General features: G+C 36.2%; 1 protein-coding gene across 8 annotated transcripts in view; it reads left to right on the top strand.

Annotated features, from left to right (window-relative positions):
• Nucleotides 1-19793, top strand: part of PCDH9 (protocadherin 9) — a 1147437-nt gene that overhangs the window by 415219 nt on the left and 712425 nt on the right. For 4 of the 8 annotated variants that reach the window (XM_070800330.1, XM_070800328.1, XM_070800334.1 and 1 more), the window contains exon 3: nucleotides 821-922. The exons of 2 other annotated variants lie outside the window; for them this stretch is intronic. In XM_070800330.1, coding sequence (XP_070656431.1) covers nucleotides 821-922 — 102 coding nt within the window. The remainder of the gene's footprint in view (nucleotides 1-820; nucleotides 923-19793) is intronic. 2 more of the 8 variants (XM_070800331.1, XM_070800329.1) reach the window with 1 other exon arrangement.

Here is a 19793-nt window from a genome sequence, read left to right as displayed (position 1 = left end):
AGAAACCCAATATTATGTTTAATAAATGATCAAGCAGCCATGAAACTAGTAAGAGATTTAGTAAAGAAGGAGGCAAGGATAACAGAAAGTAAATTATATCTTGTTGTCACACAAAACAACTTTTGGAGGAATATAGTAAATAATCATTTTAATATTTTCATGGAGAAAAGCCAAGCCATTCTATGATATCTTTTTTTAAAATTCATATTCATTTATAGGTGAATTATTTTAGTCAACATGTTTTTAAAAATATTTTGCATTTGCTACAGAAAAAATGTGAAATAATACTTTAAGACCTTTAACTTTTAATTTTTCAGTTTTGTCTGTTTCAAATGTATCATTTATAAAGGACATAGATATGGAAGATATGAAGAATGATCTGAGTAGTAGCCCAACTTTGGGAAAATAAATATTTTTATGTCTCATTTCTCTCATCTGTAACTGGGGATAATAATATCTATGTCACAATTTAATAATATGTGATATATATCAAGCATTTGAATAATACCTCACACAAATAATTACATCATACAAGCTTTAGCTACTAAAATTGTAAGTATAGTAAATAAATATTGCAATAGAAGGAGTAAAATAACTACATCTTAGATTTCTTTAGTTTTAGTGAAAACACAATTTGTTTATCCTGGGACCATTTTTTACCTTTTTGGTACAGGCTCAATATGAATGCATGTACTTACTTGAGGAAGACCCCTGATAGTTCACAGGAACCTCCTTCATTAGAAGCTTAGCAAACCATGTCTCTCAATAGACACTCTTAATATAGAATAGTTTGTCACAATTATTTGGTAATCTCTTTCAGTGTAACTCACACAACAAAAGTGACAATATTCCTGTCACTCCTCAGAAATGTCCCAGCTCTGCGGGTTTCCATATTCAGGAGAATGAAGAAGGCCATTACGAGGTATGCCATAATTCTATGGAGATCATGTTGGTACTGAGCAATTTACATTTTCCTAGTGATTTTAAATACTCTAAGTTAACTTATAAATATGTTCTTTGCTGACCTTCTTTTTTGGTCATATTTTTATATTAGTATCTTTTTAAAACAATTTAAAATAAACTGTTAGAACACAAGGGAAGAATAACCTTTTTCTCTTCTGGTAATGGTCAAACTATAAAATATAGTGCTCTTGTCAATGACTGTAAAGTGTTGCTTTTTAGCAATTTTTGGAGACAGTAATGGGCAACTTTCTTTTTAAATATTTTTAATTCATTTTTATTAGTTGAGCTAAAAATGCCCACATCCATTTGTTGAAAGATTGACTTGCTTAACCTGCTGTACTCAAGGAAGACAATGATGTTTAATAACAAGAGGTTAAATTGGGGTTTTCATTAATCTTTTATTTTTTAATGACTTTTTCTCAGCTTGATTGTTTATTTTCCTGTATATTTGAATTAAAAATAAAAATAGTCATGTTTTTCTTTTTTCTCTTAATGTGTTCATTGTATAATATTCTTTTATTTATTTATTCATTTTTAATTTGGGTAGAGCTATTACAGTACCAATTATTCTAGTATGGCTGAATGTACAAATCTATTATTTTTCATTAAAAATTGTGATAAACACATAGCATGAAATTTACTACTTTAACCATTTTAAGTATATAGTTTAATAGTGCTAAGTATGTTCACACTGTGCAATAAAAGTTCCACATTTTTAATGAGTTGTGCTTTAATAGTTGACTTTAACAGTAATGCACACATACTTGTTTCACCTATTTTCCCCTATCATAGATGTAAAAGATGATGGATTGATAGAGCATATGTATTGGTGTAAATGTATGTGTGTTCTGGTGTGTTTGTGTTTATTCTATTTTCTCATTGAAGCTAGTTTTTTTTTTTTTCCTCTATTCCCTTAAATGTATTGAAAATGTTTTGATTATTGTTAACAGTACAGTGTTTTTTGCAAACTAAAGGGATATATCATTGTCAAAGCCCCAGGTATAATGTAGGTCAGAGAAACTACTTTGGTTAATAGAAATTCGATTGGACAAGCAACTTCTTTTTGGATATACCATTAACTGAGGTGGACAAAGTGACATTTGGGGAAGCTTATCCCCTAATTCCTTCTCCATGTATTTTCCTTTTTATTTGTGTGGATCTAACTATTTAGCAACATTCTTCTAAACTACAGAATATAGTCTTCTTCCCATTTTACTTTTATTTTCTTTATATTTCTTTCTCCAAAATCTTAATCATTTGACAGTTGAGAGAAGAATTATAATTTTTAACCCTTTGATTGTTCCTCATCACTATGTGTTATGAGTCTAGAACACAGGGATTTGTGCCATTACTCACCCTTATTTCATCCAATAATAACTCAATTACTCTATTGAAGAAATAAATGTTTCATTCATAAACATTCATGTAAATCTTTAAAGGGCCCATTCAGATATTTAAACCCATTAAAATCCAGTTTTAAATTCCTAAGAATTATATCCATTTTTATATCATTTTCATTTCTGCATGTTTTGAGTAAAGAATCGATATCCCCCATAGACCTCTAGGATTTAGTCATTAATTGAACACTTTTCTTACTTTTGTGTAGAAAATAAATGAGTTATAATTAAAATAATTTTCTACGAACCAATTTTTTTTCTTCTCTAGATATTTTATAAGTTCCAAAGCACAGGAACACAGTTTATATAGAGTTTATTTGATTAAATTTTTAAGGAACATTGCCAAGAAAAAATGATACTGAGAATTATGATGTTGATTTATATTATGACTCCAAAAATCAAAGCTGAGAATTTATAACTAAAGGCAATTATGATGTGCAAAGTTGCTTCCTGCACTATGCTGTTATTTTTCTTCATATTGAATACTGAGCTAAGTTTATGTAAGCATAAGTATATTCTTAATTTTCAATTTTCTAACAATTATATTTTTCCCTTCTTAATCAACTTAAGTAAAAAAATGGCATATTTGCTCTTAAAAATATTTGTGTCATATCTACTCATTTGTGTCATATCTACAAATTCAAATAAAAATTTGTATAATATCTACTCATTTGTATCATATCTACTCATTAAAGTAAAAAATAATATTTTATGTCAATTCATATTTATTAATCTGAATGAAACTATTAAATTTATACTATGACATTAGATATAAAATAAAACCAAGGCTGATATGACTAGCAAGATTTTAATCACACTTAAATTATCCCTCTTAATTTATATATAACAATTATTATGTACAGAGAGATTTTAATATCAGCTATTGGACAATTTTTATACCAAACACTATTCTAAGCATTCCATATGTATTACAAAATTTCATCTAACCTATTTCTGAGTATAAAACATGTTATGATTTTATGTACCACTAGGGAAAAATGGCTATTAATTAAATGCTGCTGCTGCTGCTAAGTCGCTTCAGTCGTGTCTGACTCTGTGCGACCCCATAGACCACACAGCCCGCCAGGCTCCCCTGTCCCTGGGATTCTCCAGGCAAGAACACTGAGTGGGTTGCCATTTCCTCCTCCAATGCATGAAAGTGAAAAGTTAAAGTGAAGTCACTCAGTCATGTCCAACTCTTAGCGACCCCATGGACTGCAGCCTACCAGGCTCCTGCGTCCATGGGATTTTCCAGGCAAGAGTACTGGAGTGGGGTGCCATTGCCTTCTCTGAATTAAATGCTAATAAATGTTAATTTATGATTTTTTAATGTGTGTCCTCCTTTATATATATATATATATAAATACAGGAAATTTTGATATTAGTATTATTAAAATATAGCTCATTTAATCCTGACAACAATCCCATTAGGTAGGTAATATTATTATCATTACCTTTTTACAGATGTGACCACTGAGACACACAGAGGTTATGTAATTTTTCTCAAAATCACACAAATAGTAATTAATGAAAATGGAGTAAATCAGACCAACAAGATTTTAGAAACTTCAAGGTAATTACCCTGTGGTAATGTCTAAGAAAAAAAAAAATCACAGGATATTTGACTGTTAGGAACCATCACATTTATATATTCATGTTACTGAAGCATAATTTGAAGACTAGAAAGATGGAATAGCTTGCCCTGGGTCACAGAACTAGCTAGAGATAAGCACTAGAATTCGATCCAGATTTTCTGATCTTGGAGTGACCTAATAGCTAACTTCAGCTGCATAAAATTTTTCCAAGCCAAGTGTCAAAGAAAATAGTTCCAAAATTAGATTTCAAGTAAGGTGTGGAATTTAAACTAACTGTCATGTTTAAGTTTTATCTTCTTGTCAAGCCTCTGTCATCGTAAACATAGAGCCCCATAATGGTTAAAATAGAGGCCAAAAAAAAAAAGAATGTACCTTGTTTTCATGCCATAAATGCATATTACCCTTGCAAAGCATCTTTGATCTATAAATTTTATTGTTATTTCCCTTTATTATACTCAATTCCCTTTTCCCAGTAAACTGCATTAAGCATAAACAGATAGAGCTCTCGGTGTCTATATCCTGCAATCTGTAGGAAAATGTCTCATAGTTATTGGAATTCACACAAGACTGCATCTCAGTATGAGTAGATGCTCCCTGTCACTGTTTTTGATGCTTGAGCTAAAGTATTTTTACAAAATGGTCTAGTGTTCAGTGTATGAATTTTTGAGATAAGACTTTTTTTTTCTTGTAGCAAAGAAATCCAAAAATCAATGTCAGATGAAAATCTTAGCTCTAAGAGTTAGGAAGATTGGTGGAAGAGTTTTAAAATGTGTGAACTTTAGCTGCCAGACTTTGGAAATGTGGCAGCTATCACAAGTGTGAAGTTCATGGGTGCAGATGGTTGATTAAGATATCCTAGGATGGACCACTGCTATAAATCTATAGGCCAAGATTGGGAAAAACATCTTGATAAGGGAAATATTTTTGACCCTTTAGGTAAATTTATAACACAAGTTTTGCTGGATTAAGAAGTTTATAGAAGTTAAATATGATTGGTTTCACAAACAACCCAGTGTGTGATTTGATGGAAATATTTAAAAAACAAAACATCAAATGGAAAGTGAGTGGACCATGTGGTAAGAGAACTACAATATATTAAACTATTACCACATCTTACATTTCACATTCATAACCTTAGGACAGTATTCCTCCAGTTCATTTCAGTTCAGTCTCTCAGTCATGTTCAACTCTTTGTGACCACATGAACCGTAGCACGCTAGGCCTCCTTGTCCATAACCAACTCCCAGGGTCCACTCAAACGCATGTGCATTGAGTCAGTGATGCCATCCAACCATCTCATCCTCTGTCATCCCCTTCTCCTCCTGCTCTCAATCTTTCCCAGCATCAGGGTCTTTTCAAGTGAGTCAGCTCTTCCCATCAGGTGGCCAAAGTATTGGAATTTCAGCTTCAACATCAGTCCTTCCAATGAACACTCAGGATTGATCTCCTTTAGGATGGACTGGTTGATCTCCTCACAGTCCAAGGGATTCTCAAGTCTTCTCCAACACCACAGTCCAAAAGCATCAGTTCTTCGGTGCTCAGCTTTCTTTATAATCCAACTCTCACATCCATACATGACTACTGGAAAAACAATAGCCTTGACTAAACAGATATTTGTTGACAAAGTATGTCTCTGCTTTTTAATGTGCTGTCTAGGTTGGTAACAGCTTTTCTTCCAAGAAGCAAGCGTCTTTTAATTTCCTGGTTGCAGTCACCATCTACAGTGATTTTGGAGCCCCAAAAATTAAAGTCTGCCACTATTTCCACTGTTTCCCCATCTACTTGCCATGAAGTGATGGGACCAGATGCCATGATCTTAGTTTTCTGAATGTTAAGTTTTAAGCCAACTTTTTCACTCTCCTTTCACTTTCATCAAGAGGCTTTTTAGTTCCTCTTCACTTTCTGCCATAAGGGTCATGTCATCTGCATATCTGAGGTTATTGATATTTCTCCCAGCAATCTTTATTCCAGCTTGTGCTTCATACAGCCAGCATTTTTCAAGATGTATTTGCATATAGGTTAAATAAGCAGAGTGACAGTATACAGCCTTGATGTACTCCTTTTCCTATTTGGAACCAGTCTGTTGTTCCATGTCCAGTTGTAAATGTTTCTTCCTGACCTGCATACAGGTTTTTCCAGGTAATTATTATTTCCCTCCTCATTAAGGTTGAAGTTATGGGTGCACCTTGAGCTTGGGTCACCAAACAGGAGGCACATTGAAAGTTGGGAATACACTGGGCTCAATGTTTCCAATAGAGCTTAAAAATTAACGATACCAAATGGAGTAAGCAAGATGTTAACATTATCTGCTATTTTCAAATAAAAAAGGAAAAATGTAAAGCCTAAACACTTTTGCTTTTGTCTTACCTCAGTACAGTTCAGTTTAGTCACTCAGTCATGTCTGACTCTTTGCCACCCCATGGACTGCAGCACACCAGGCCTCCCTGTCCATCACCAACTCCCAGAGTTTACCCAAAATCATGTCCATTGAGTCAGTGATGCCATCCAACCAACTCATCCTCTGTCATCCCCTTCTCCTCCTGCTCTCAATCTTTCCCAGCATCAGGGTCTTTTCTTTTTTATTTTAGTTTTTAACTTTACAATATTGTATTGGTTTTGCCATATATCAACATAGCAAAAATCAACAAAGCCAAAAGCTGATTCTTTGAAAGGATAAATAAAATTGACAAACCATTAGCCAGGGACTTTTCAAATGAGTCAGTTCTTTGCATCAGGTGGCCGAAGTATTGGAATTTCAGCTTCAACATCAGTCCTTCCAGTGAACACCCAGGACTGATCTCCTTTAGGATGGACTGTTTGGATCTCCTTGCAGTCCAAGGGACTCTCAAAAGTCTTCTCCATCACCACAGTTCAAAAGCATCAATTCCTCAGCTCAGCTTTCTTTATAGTGCAACTCTGACTACTAGAGAAACCATAGCCTTGACTAGGCAGACATTTATTGACAAAGTAATGTCTCTGCTATACTGTCTAGGTCTTGCTCTTTTCTTTCCTTTTCTCCTTTTGTACGTAACACAATTAACCTTACTCAACTAACTTAATAGATTTAGACTATTAACTTAATAGTCTGAATCTAGTTAAGTAAGATTTAATAAGTGAATTTTAATTTTTTATTGTTGTTGTTCAGTGGTGTCTGACTCTTTGAGACCCCATGGACTGAAGCATGCAAAGCTCCAATGTCCTCCACTGTATCTTGGAGTTTGCTCAAAATCATGTCCACTGAGTCCATGATGCTATTTAACTACCTCATCTTCTGCTGCCCTCTTCTCCTTTTGCCTTCTATCTTTCCCAGCATCAAGGTCTTTTCAATTGAGCTGGCTCCTCTCATCAGGTGCTAAAGTGTTGGAACTTCAGCATTAGTCCTTCCAGTGAATATTCAGGGACTGATTTCCTTTAGGATTGACTGGTTTGATTTCCTTGCAGACCAAGGGACTCTCAAGAGTCTTATCGAACACCACAGTTCAAAAACATCAATTCTTCGGAGCTCAGCCTTCTTTATGGTCCAACTGTCACATCTGTACATGACTACTAGAAAAACCATAGCTTTGATTATATGGCACTTTGTCTTCAAAGTGATGCCTTTGCTTTTTAATATGCCATCTAGGGTTGTCATAGCTTTCCTTCCAAGGAGTAAGCATCTTTTAAACTATGGACTTGCATTTTCCTGTTGCTGGCATATTATATAGTCATGTTACCAAGCACATTTTGTTCCAATAACTGTGTCTAGTACTTAGAATAGGTATTATAGCTGATACTAGTTTTTAAATGACAATAATAGGTACCATTTAGTATTTTTTTAATATTATAATATTGGTAAGTAGCAAAGAATATTGCAACTAATAGAGTTTCACTGCTGCTGCTGCTGCTGCTAAGTCACTTCAGTCGTGTCCGACTCTGTGAGACCCCATAGACGGTAGCCCACCAGGCTCCCCCGTCCCTGGGATTCTCCAGGCAAGAACACTGGAGTGGGGTGCCATTGCCTTCTCCAATGCATGAAAGTGAAAAGTGAAAGTGAAGTCGCTCAGTCGTATCCGACTCTCAGCGACCCCATGGACTGCAGCCTACCAGGCTCCTCTGTCCGTGGGATTTTCCAGGCAAGAGTACTGGAGTGGGGTGCCATCGCCTTCTCCACTAATGGTACTAAATTCACAACCTGGTTTACTTTTATTTTATTTCTTTGTAAGAACAGCCTAGCCTAAAACTCAAAAAGTAGAAAATATTTAAAGATGTATACATGATATTGATATATATATATATATATATATACACACACATACACAAGTGTGCATGCATGATAAGTTGCTTCAGTTGCGTCTCTTTGTGACCCTGTGAACTGTTACCTATCAGGCTCCCCTGTCCATGTGGATTCTCCAGGTAAGAATACTGGAGTAGATTGCCATGCCCTCATCCAGGGGATCTTCCTGACCCAGGGACTGAACACATTACTTTTGTTTCATGCATTGGCAGGCAGATTCTTTACTACTAGTACCCCCTGGGAAGCACGTATATACACTTACATGCATACACACACACACATACACACACACATGCACGCACACATCCACACACACACACACATGCACATACACAACCACATACACACACATATATGCATACACACACTACATACATATGCATTTTAGGAATGATTCTTAATAGTAAAAAAATTATATATTCAGTAACATATAGAATTGCTTTCCAAAATGCTGTTAATTAATAAAAATGACGAAAAACTATATTACAGTTAGTAATATAGTAAATATTGTAATGTAATAATGTAATACAGTAAAATAATGTAGGACATAATGTAATATAGTGAAAACTATATTACACTCAATATCTTACTATGGGACTTTGCATATCTAACAACTGGTACAGAAAGCATGCTGGATGGCAAGTCTAGGCCACTCACTAAAAAAGGACATAGTCCCTTTTTCTTCCTTTTCTCATGAAGATTCTAAATCTGCACTGGAGCGAAGTAATAAAAAATTACACATCATGGATCACTGTTGGAGTTCAGTTCTCACATGTCCAACTGAGAAAAGTCAAAGTTTTCTACATGCCATTTCATATGAGATTGACTTTGCAAAAAATTCCTAGAAAATAATGGTATCATTACTGACCACCATTCTAAATATTATTTAGGAATCTTTGTAATGACTGGAGAATCCCATGGACAGAGGAACCTGGAGGGCTATAGCCCATAGGGTCACAGAGTCAGACAAGACTGAAGTGACTTAGCACACATGCACATAATAACTGATGGGAAACTCTGCTTTGTATGTATCCATCATATGCAATTTATATTGTATAGATTAAAATTTTCCTTACATAATTCATTAAAAATATTTAAGCCCTCATTAGCTTCTAACTAAGCATATATAGATTTGAAACAAATTACCAAGAATTGAGGGATTTATCTGTTAGCTCAGTTGGTAAAGAATCTGCCTGCAATGCAGGAGACCCTGGTTCGATTCCTGGGTTGGGAAGATCCACTGGAGAAGAGATAGGCTACCTACACCAGTATTCTTGGGTTTCCCCTTGTGGCTCAGCTGGTAAAGAATCTGCCTGCAATGTGGGAGACCTGGATTCAATCCTTGGGTTGGGAAGATCCCCTGGAGAAGCGAAAGGCTAACCCACTCCGTTATCCTGGCCTGGAGGTCACCAAGAGTCGGACATAACTGAGTTTCACTTTACTTCACCGAGAATTCAAAGAACGTATAGTACAGTAGTATATACACACTGTATGCATTTATCTTTAATGCCTGTGTATAATAATATTTTCTGTGAAATGTGAACTGCTCTTATTTCTTACTATTAAATTTATGCTTGAAAAAATTTTAAAGGTATTAGAGATATAAGTAAATACAATAATACATATAATTGACCAAACCTGTACTACCTATCTGTGCATTCTAATGTGGATTGATTTAATTTTTTAAATGAGGCCATGAATGCATTCCCTGAGAAATAGACAATTCCTTCTTTTCTTGTCCACTAGCATGATATTGATATTATTCTTCAAAGAAGAAACAAATTATTCATCTTCCCCTTGTAGGTCTTTACCATAATCATGATGAAACCAATCCATGAGTCATAAATTAATCCTTCTTTCTTTCCTTTCTCTTTGTTTGTCTCCCTCCTTCTCTTCTTCCCTCTCTCTTTACTTCCAAAGTATTTGTCTGGCAAATATAACAAAGGCACAGTTATGTTATATGCTAAGTATATCATGCTGAGCACATGAATGTGATTCTTTGTGTCTTATACATTACAGTCTAGGGAATATATTTGTATTCAGTAGGTTACCATGAATTATAAGCAATACTAAATATATTCAAGATTAAAGAAATCATGTAGCAGGAGCAATTTAAACTAGTAGATGTAAAATATAACATTAACATAATACTTGAGGGAGTCTGCCAGGTGAAAAATCAGGAATAGTGTAATGTGTGGTGATGGAAAAATGAAAATATTTCTCAAGCAGTCTGCATGTGTGAAGGCCCAATGTTAGAAGACAAGAAAAGTTTGAGAAAAGTTCCACTGATTAATTCTCTTATTTTCCTGACTCCACTATTAAGATCTCATCCTGATTTGAAATTCAGGAGGATAGTAGCTACCAAACTTCACATTCTTAATCAGTGTAGTATCAATGTACATTTTTAGTTAATAAGAACAATATTGGCTGTATACTATTTCTCAGTGTATTTTCAAAATAGTTGGCTTTAAAACTGCTAGAGACTTTATTTTGAAATCAGATATGTATATTTACATATATTCTTAGAGATCTGGATTTTTTAAACAAAGTTTATGTGTAATATCCATGTATATACAATAGATGAATATATATATGTAATTATTATATATAATAAATCTGATGTAGGATTACATTTATATATGGGCATGTAAATCAGATTTTATATGCAATAATTAATAGCCCCTTATTATTAAAGAAAGGACACATTAGTATATTCCAGAGGCTAACTAAATATACTTGAACACTGTTGGTGGCCTAATACATTTTCTCCACTGGAAATTTATGGAGACATTTTCAGCTGGGTTCCTTGTATTCCAGTAACAGGTATAAATCAGTTATCAAATTTTCCACCAGCTCAATATTTTTTTCAATTACTTAACCCTGTATAAAGGATGAATATCACTTTCTTTTATTTTTTATTAAATACATTCTGCCAATTCCTTCTTCACCAGAGAGGAAGTGGGCTCGGTTTTATTCACAGGAAGAGCTGCTTTTGACAGATTTGCTGATGGTGTCAGCAGCGGTCGCAGGCTTGACGGACAGCACTAAACCTTGCTGTGGCCCAGCTCCTGTTAATTAGTTGTTTGAAGACACTCTGTGTGCCGCAGGCCTAGGCGTATCGGCCAGGCATCTTTGCCATTCAGAATGACAGCTGTGATGCAGCTGTTCATGGAGAGAATGAAGTGTACAAAGAGAGAGGGGAAGAGCCTTTCAAACAAATGACAACCATAGTAGCTTTCCACTGAAGGGGCCTGAAGATATAACAAAACAACCAAAATGTACAATATAAAAGGTATAACTCAACATCTGTTGGATCAGACTGGGAGCCACACATAAAATGACAATAAATGACATCAGACTGTGAGAATGAAAGAAAGATACAGCTGCCTTATAGTACATTTAAATCAACTGAAGTTGTATGTTCTTGTGATTAATGCAGGTCAACATTTGTTTATAGGAGTAACAGAGATACCTGGAGATGTCAGAAGGCTCTGCATATTTCTGGATATCTATGGCCTCGTAGGCTGCGGTCCATGGGGCTGCTGAGAGTCGGACACGACTGAGCGACTTCACTTTCACTTTTCACTTTCATGCATTGGAGAAGGAAATGGCAACCCACTCCAGTGTTCTTGCCTGGAGAATCCCAGGGACGGGGGAGCCTGGTGGGCTGCCCTCTATGGGTTTGCAAACAGTTAGACATGACTGAAGCGACTTAGCAGTAGCAGCAGCAGCAGCAGCATGCCTGCCAGAAATCCCCATATTTAACTCCTATAGAGTGAAAGTGAAGTCGCTCAGTCGTGTCCGACTGCAAACCCATGGACTGTAGTCTACCAGGTTCTACCGTCCATGAGATTTTCCAGGCAAGAATACTGGAGTGGGTTGCCATGTTAAGTATCTCAGGATATTAAGACATATTGAGAGGAGTAACAGTAAAACAAACATATGAGAGTGGAGAATATAAATGAAAATGATAAAAAATAAGTGATAGCTTATTTTTAGAAAAGAGTACTTATATTGAATTAATAGTGAATAAAATTTATTTCATTCACTATTGATTATTAATTGTGAAATCACTTTTCAACTAGTGTTGCAAGGATTTGGAAATCTAATAGTCAACATATCTATGTTTAGAAGTGCACATCAACTAATTACATAAATATTTTTCATAAAACTATTTCATATTATATAAACCTCATTCGTGTTGGAGAAGACTCTTGAGAGTCCCTTGGACTGCAAGGAGATCCAACCACTCTATCCTAAAGGAGATCAATCCTGGGTGTTCATTGGAAGGACTGATGCTGAAGCTGAAACTCCAATACTTTGGCCACCTCATGCGAAGAGTTGACTCATGGGAAAATACTCTGATGCTGGGAGGGATTGGGGGCAGGAGGAGAAGGGGACAGCAGAGGATGAGATGGCTGGATGGCATCACCAACTCGGACATGAGTTTGAGTGAACTCCAGGAGTTGGTGATGGACAGGGAGGCCTGGCGTGCTGTGATTCATGGGGTCGCAAAGAGTCAGACACGACTGAGCGACTGAACTGAACTGAACTGAAACCTCATTCTAATTTCCATATATCCACCAAGAATAATGATTTTTGTAAAAGATGGCTAATATTTTTTAAAACAAGCTTAATTGTATGTATACATTATAGGATTTACAAATATGCTCTAAATCATGATGTAAGTTTAATAAATTATGATAATCAGAGATATTTCAAACTCAAAATGAATTTATGGTTTTACTGGATTTATATATTTATATTTTATAAATATTAATATTATACTCTAGGAAGTGAAACTATTAGTTGCAGAGTCATTTCCCATTCTTTGAGGCCCCATGGACTGTAGCCTGCCAGGCTCCTCTGTCCATGGGATTCTCCAGGCCAGAATACTGGGGTGTTTGCCATGCCCTTCTCCAGGGGATCTTCCTGACCTAGAGATCAAACCCACATCTCTTATGTCTCCTGCATGGGCAGACAGGTTCTTTACCACTACTCCCACCTGGGAAGCCTAAAAGGCTGTGTTGTTCAGTTGCCAAGTTTTGTACCATGTTTTGCGAGCCCATGGATTGCAGCACACCATGCTTCCCTGTCCCTCACCATCTCCTGGAGTTTGCCCAAGTTCATATCCATTGAGTCGGTGATACCATCCAAACATCTCATCCTCTGTCACCCTCTTCTCCTTCTGCCTTCAATCTTCCCCAGACATAGGATCTTTGCCAATGAATCAAGAATCTAGATCTATAGGTTGTTTTCTTAGCCACTGCTCTAATGCTCTGACAAAGATTGGGTATCTGGACAATCCACATTTGAGTTCGGCACCCAGACTCATAGAATAATCCAACATTCTTTCACCTCATCATCTATCTCTCCCAAATCCCAATCTTAGGTCAGAATATATTGATGTGTGTCTCTTGGATCATTGTCCTATTAAATGTCCCTTGTAAAAAGAATGGGTAAGATGAATGAGTTTAAAAAGTTCCCCTCTCAATAATTCCTCTTGTGATTTATAGTAGGATTAATGCATAAATGCACTTAACCAAATTAAACTAGATGAATCTATTTATATTTATTTAACCTGTTCACTAGGGAAATAATTTGACTATAAAATCATACACAAAGAAAGCTATCAATATTATTTTTCATGTAACTCATTTTGATAAATACTGGCTTAAATCATATATGATACTATATGCTCAAATTGATTTTCTGATGTTAAAATCAAGACTCTTGAAATTTAAGTACTTCCATTTTTTAAACAATATGCACATAAAACAAAAAATGTGATGTCAAAAGTGTACCTGTGTGTGTGCATAGTTTACGCACTTGGTATCAAAAATGTAAGAATGCCTTTTAGGAATTCTCCCTTGCTTTTTGGACAAAAATCTTTAATGAAATATGTCTAGCATATTTTTCAAATGAACATCCATTCAAAAACAAAATCTTGAAGGGTATTTTACTGAGATTATTTTTTACTGTGTTTATAATTGTTGCTCATTCTAATGTGTCTTTGTTGTTGTTGTTGTTAAGGAGATGTTTGTGTCTTATCAGAAGTGTGATGATTTTTTTCCATTTCTGCTAATAGTTTTTAAAAGTAAAAATAAAATAAAATTATGTCCTTAGTTTCTGTTTTACAAATGAGTAAAGCCTCAACTCACCAATATGTTGAAATGATTAATTAGTTTGTTCTCCTTGCAGTCCAAGGAACTCTCAAGAGTCTTCTCCAACACCACAGTTCAAAAGCATCAATTCTCTGGCACTCAGCTTTGTTTATAGTCCTGCCCTCACATCCATACATGACTACTGGAAAAACCATAGCTTTGACTAGGTGGACCTTTGTCAGCAAAAGGATGTCTCTGCTTTTTAATATATTGCTTAGATTTGTCAGATCTTCTCTTCCAAGGAGCAAGTGTCTTTTAATTTCATGACTCCATTTACCATCTGCAGTGATTTTGGAGCCCAAGAAAAAAAAAGTCTGTAACTGTTTCCATTGTTTCCCCATCTATTTGTCATGAATTGATGGGACCCGATGCCATGATCTTAGATTTCTGAGTGTTGAGTTTTAAGCAAGTTTTTTCACTCTCCTCTGTCACCTTCATCAAAAGTATCTTTAGTTCCTCTTCGCTTTCTGCCAGAAGTGTGGTTTCATATGCATATCGGAGGTTATTGATATTTCTCCCAGCAGCCTTGATTCCAGTTTGTGCTTCATTCAGTCTGGCATTTCTCATGATGTACTCAGCATATAAGTTAAATAAACAAGGTTACAATATATAGCCTTGACATACTCCTTTCCCAAATTGGAACGAGTCAATTGTTCCATGTCCGGTTCTAACTGTTTCTTCTTGACCTACATACAGGTTTCACAGGAGGCAGGTAAGGTGGTCTGGTATTCCCATTTCTTGAAGAATTTTCCACAGTTTGTTTTGATCCACTCAGTCAAAGGATTTAGGATAGGCATTGAAGCATAAGTAGATATTTTTCCGGAATTCTCTTGCTTTTTCTATGATCCAATGGATATTGACAATTCGATCTCTGGTTCCTCTGCCATTTCTAAATCCAGTTTGAACATCTGGGACTTCTAGGTTCATGTAAAGCCTTGTCATACTCCTTTCCCAATTTTGAACCAGTTAGGTGTTCCTTGTCCAGTTCAAACTTTTCCTTCTTGACCAGCATACAGATTTCTCAGGAGGCAGGTAAAATGGTCTGGTATGCCCATCTCTTTAAGAATTTTCCACATTTTGTGTGATCCACACAGTCAAAGGCTTTAGCATAGTCAGTGAAGCAGAAGTAGATATTTTTATGGAATTCCCTTATTTTCTCTATGATCCAACAATTGTTGGTAATTTGTTCTCTGATTCCTCTGCCTTTTCAAAACATAGTCTGTTAAGTATATGCTCTAGGAAAAGGGAGGTCAGGACCTAGAGGTAGAAAGCAACCTTCTAATATTTAGTCAAGCTGAGAGAAATGTAAGGGTATCCATGACTGTGTGTGTTTGTCCACACTCATAGAGCTCTACTCCTAAAAGGGCTCATTTCTTTATATGCAGATTGACTGTGTGCTCAATAAACCTGAAATTAAAAAAAAATACAGCAGTGGGAAATTTCATTGTTGTTGTGGATTGAGAGCGGTAAGATCATGATGCCATAGATAAAGGGAAAACAGAGATTATAACATCATAGGGAATGGATCCTTTTCTCTTTCATGTGTGGATCATCTAACATCTTTCATTAATTAAATAATAATTAGTAAACTTATCATGGAGAAGCAAATGGCAACCAACTTCAGTATTCTTGCCTGGAAAATCTCATGGACAGAGAAGTGTGGCAGATTACAGTTCATGGGGTCATAAGACTCAGACACAATTTAGCGACTAAACCAAACCAAACTTATTATATTCATGATATCAGGTCTTCGCTGAGAAACACAAAACAGAGATAGCAAAACAAACATACAAAGCATAGCAGCTATAGACAAAATGTTTGCTTGCATATCTTTCAGTTTGCTAAATTGTTAAGTAAAGCAAAGAGCTGGCACCTAGAGGAATATACTTGAATAAAATCAACACACAAATCTATCCAGACATTATTCCACACACAGAATTCTAGCTTCATAGAATTGAAGTAATTGTCCCATTCTTTCAACAACTGATGTATGGTAAAAATTATGGTAAAAATTATCTCAGGACTGAACTTTGTTTCTTTCTCAGAATGCAGAAGTAGAATGTTAGAAAAAGAAGAGAATTTCTTCTATGCTGGCTCCTGAAAGAAAACCATGACAAATCTAGATAGCGTATTGAAAAGCAGAGACATCACTTGCCAACAAAGGTTCCTGGGGTCAAAGCTATGGTTTTTCCAGTAGTCATGTGCAGATATGATCAGTCATTCATCTCAGTCACTCAGTCGTGCGACCCCCATGGACTGGAGCATGCCAGGCCTCCCTATCCATCACCAGCTTCCGGAGTTTACGCAAACTCATGTCCATTGAGTCGGTGATTCCATCCAACCATCTCATCCTCTGTCATCCCCTTCTCCTCCCACCTTCAATCTTGCCCATCATTAGGGTCTTTTCAAATGAGTCAGTTCTTCGCATCAGGTGGCCAAAGTATTGGAGTTTCAGCTTCAACATCAGTCCTTCAAATGAATATTCAAGACTGATTTCCTTTGGAATTGACTGGTTGCATATCCTTGCAATCCAAAGGACTCTCAAAAGTCTTCTCCATCACCACAGTTCAAAAGGATCAATTCTTCGGTGCTCAGCTTTCTTTATAATCCAACTCTCACATCCATACATGCTTCTGCTGCTGCTGCTAAGTTGCTTCAGTCGTGTCTGACCCTGGCAAACCCCCATAGATGGCAGCCCACCGGGCTCCCTCGTCCCTGGGATTTTCCAGGAAGGAACATTGGAGTGGGTTGCCATTTCCTTCTCCAATGCATGAAAGGGAAAAGTAAAAGTGAGGTCGCTCAGTCATGTCTGACTCTTAGCAACGCCATGGACTAGAGCCTACCAGGGTCCTCCATCCATGGGATTTTCCAGGCAAGAATACTGGAGTGGGTTGCCATTGCCTTCTCCAATCCATACATGACTACTGGGAAAACCATAACCTTGATTAGACAGACCTTTGTTGGCAAAGTAATATCTCTAGTTTTTAATATGCTGTCTAGGTTGGTCATAACTTTTCTTCCAAGGAGTAAGGGTCTTTTAATACTTGGACCCTAAAGAAGTCTGGCCACCAAAGAATTGAAGCTTTCAAATTGTGGTGCTGGAGAAGACTCTTGAGAGTCCCTTGGACTGCAAGGAGATCGAATCAGTCAATCTTAAAGGACATTAACCCTGAATATTCATTGGGAGGACTGTTGCTGAAGCTGAAGCTCTAATACTTTGGCCACCTGATGCGAAGAACTGACTCATTGGAAAAGACCCTGATGCTGGGAAAGATTGAAGGCAAAAGGAGAAGCAGATGGCAGAGGATTAGATAGTTGGTATCATTGACTCAGTGGACATAAATTTGAGCAAACTCTTGGAGATAGTGGAAGACAGAGGAGCTAGGCATGTTGCAGTCCATGGGGTTGTAAAGAATCAAATATGACCTATTGACTAAATAACTATGACGACACAAATGCTTCTGAATGCTTTAATTTCAGAATCAGAGAGTGTCTACTTTCCTTGTAGTAGTGTTTAGAGGGCAAAGTTCTCATTTTCATCAGGGTATAAAGGACAAGGGGCTGGGGATGCAAGGACCCAGAATCTCTAGGGAATAGCGTGCCTTATGCATCTTGTTAACAGAATTCTCTAGTCCATCTCCATTCTTTAGTTACTTCATTGAAAATACAAAAGGCTCATTTAGCAGCATCAGTAGGCAAAGCATCACAGAAACAATAAATCAACACAAATATTTCCTTTATGAGGCTCCCTTGTGACCTTGAAAAGTGTGACAAATGACTTAAAGGATAGGAGAGACAGAAGTTTCCCGATAAACCAAAAAATTGTGTTCTGCTGCATGACGAAGAGAAATAAAATGGAGAGAGCTAGATATACATTTAGTTTAAATAAGAGTTGTTAAATTCTGTAACTGCTTTGTGCAGCCTTGGCCCAGGATCAGAGGTACTCAGCCTGCACAGTAATCAGGACTTTCTCAATAAACCTCAGCCTGTTATGGTTCTTACCACATTTACTTTCTCAATACAATAGTACTTTACAGCTTTCAACTCGATTATGGCCAGAGTTCCTAGCAGTTATTGATAGCCATACCGTAGACTTTATATTTCAACCAGCACAGGCAGGATCAAGGCAATCAGTGAATTTCCTAACCTGGATCTATCCTCCTGAAACGTGAAGATGATGACTCAGTTCTGAAACTGAGCTTGTGATTCTCACTGTGGCAAAACTTCTTATGTAATTTTTTTTATTTTTAGCTCTTTGGCACAATTACAGAAAATTATTGTAGGAAAGTCACAGCTTTCATAAGGAGGAGACCTGACTGCTTTTAAGAGGTTCTAAATGTTGGGAAAAAACTCATAAACACCGTGCAAGTGCATTTCTTGGTAAGGAAATGGAGATAAAAATAAATTTACTAAAAGAATGAAGTAAGATTGCCAGACAGTTTCATTTTATCTTTCCCATTCTCTGCTTTCTCCCTCTAAACCCTGCCTTGTGGTTCCTTTGTTGTGGTTGCTATCAAAAACCCATACTCTTCCAAGGCCTGTCTCTCTCTTCAAAAATCACCTGTGATTCAAATGTCCATTTCTGGTGTGTGCAGCAGGGCTGAATTAGGTGAACACACAGTTGATGAGAATGACAACTTTGAGTAGCTTTTCTTGCACCTCCCTGTCACAGAGATGCAAGTGAGTAAAATGAATTATTTTAACAGCCAGAAATTTTTGCAAACAGTCCAGTAAAACCATATCATTATAATTTGACATGTCAGAGTGACTTCAATACCATAAAATATGGGGCCAAATTTCAGAGTACCTCCCTTATCATTTAAGGGTCACTTTAGCCACCTTAGGTTTATAATCACTCCTTTATTTAAAAGCAGTATTATGACTTTTAGGTCCACTATAATAAAAACTTTAGACATTCTTATATTTAAAAAGAACTTTTTGATTTTACAATTAGGAATTTTAGTAGTTTTAGCAGTACAAGTATCCTTTTACTTCTAAGTCAGTATCTACTTAAAATACCAGAGATGATGTGAAATAATGATTCAAATGCAAAATCTAGGTAATATTCCCTAATATCATTTTACACAATGGTCATTTCTGACAGTTTATTAGTAATTAGTATATTAATATTAAGTAGTACCAAAGTATTACAGTAGCTATTACTAATATTACTGAATGATTATATATTATGATGAATGTATGTTAATTGTGAAGGCACTCTACAGATTACAAATCAGTACATTCTGTATTTGAATGTTTCAAATGGTTTTATTAACATCTCCTCATTATACAAATATTCTCATACTTCCTTTCTTACTTTATGTGTGTTAAAGTGTCTGCTGTAGAAAGTTCAGTTCCGTTCTGTCACTCAGTGCTGTCCGACTATTTATGACCCCATAGA

This window comes from Bos indicus, chromosome 12 (assembly GCF_029378745.1).
Source record: "Bos indicus isolate NIAB-ARS_2022 breed Sahiwal x Tharparkar chromosome 12, NIAB-ARS_B.indTharparkar_mat_pri_1.0, whole genome shotgun sequence".
NCBI classification, from domain to species: Eukaryota; Metazoa; Chordata; class Mammalia; order Artiodactyla; family Bovidae; genus Bos; species Bos indicus.
This window is presented reverse-complemented; position numbering and strand designations above follow the sequence as displayed.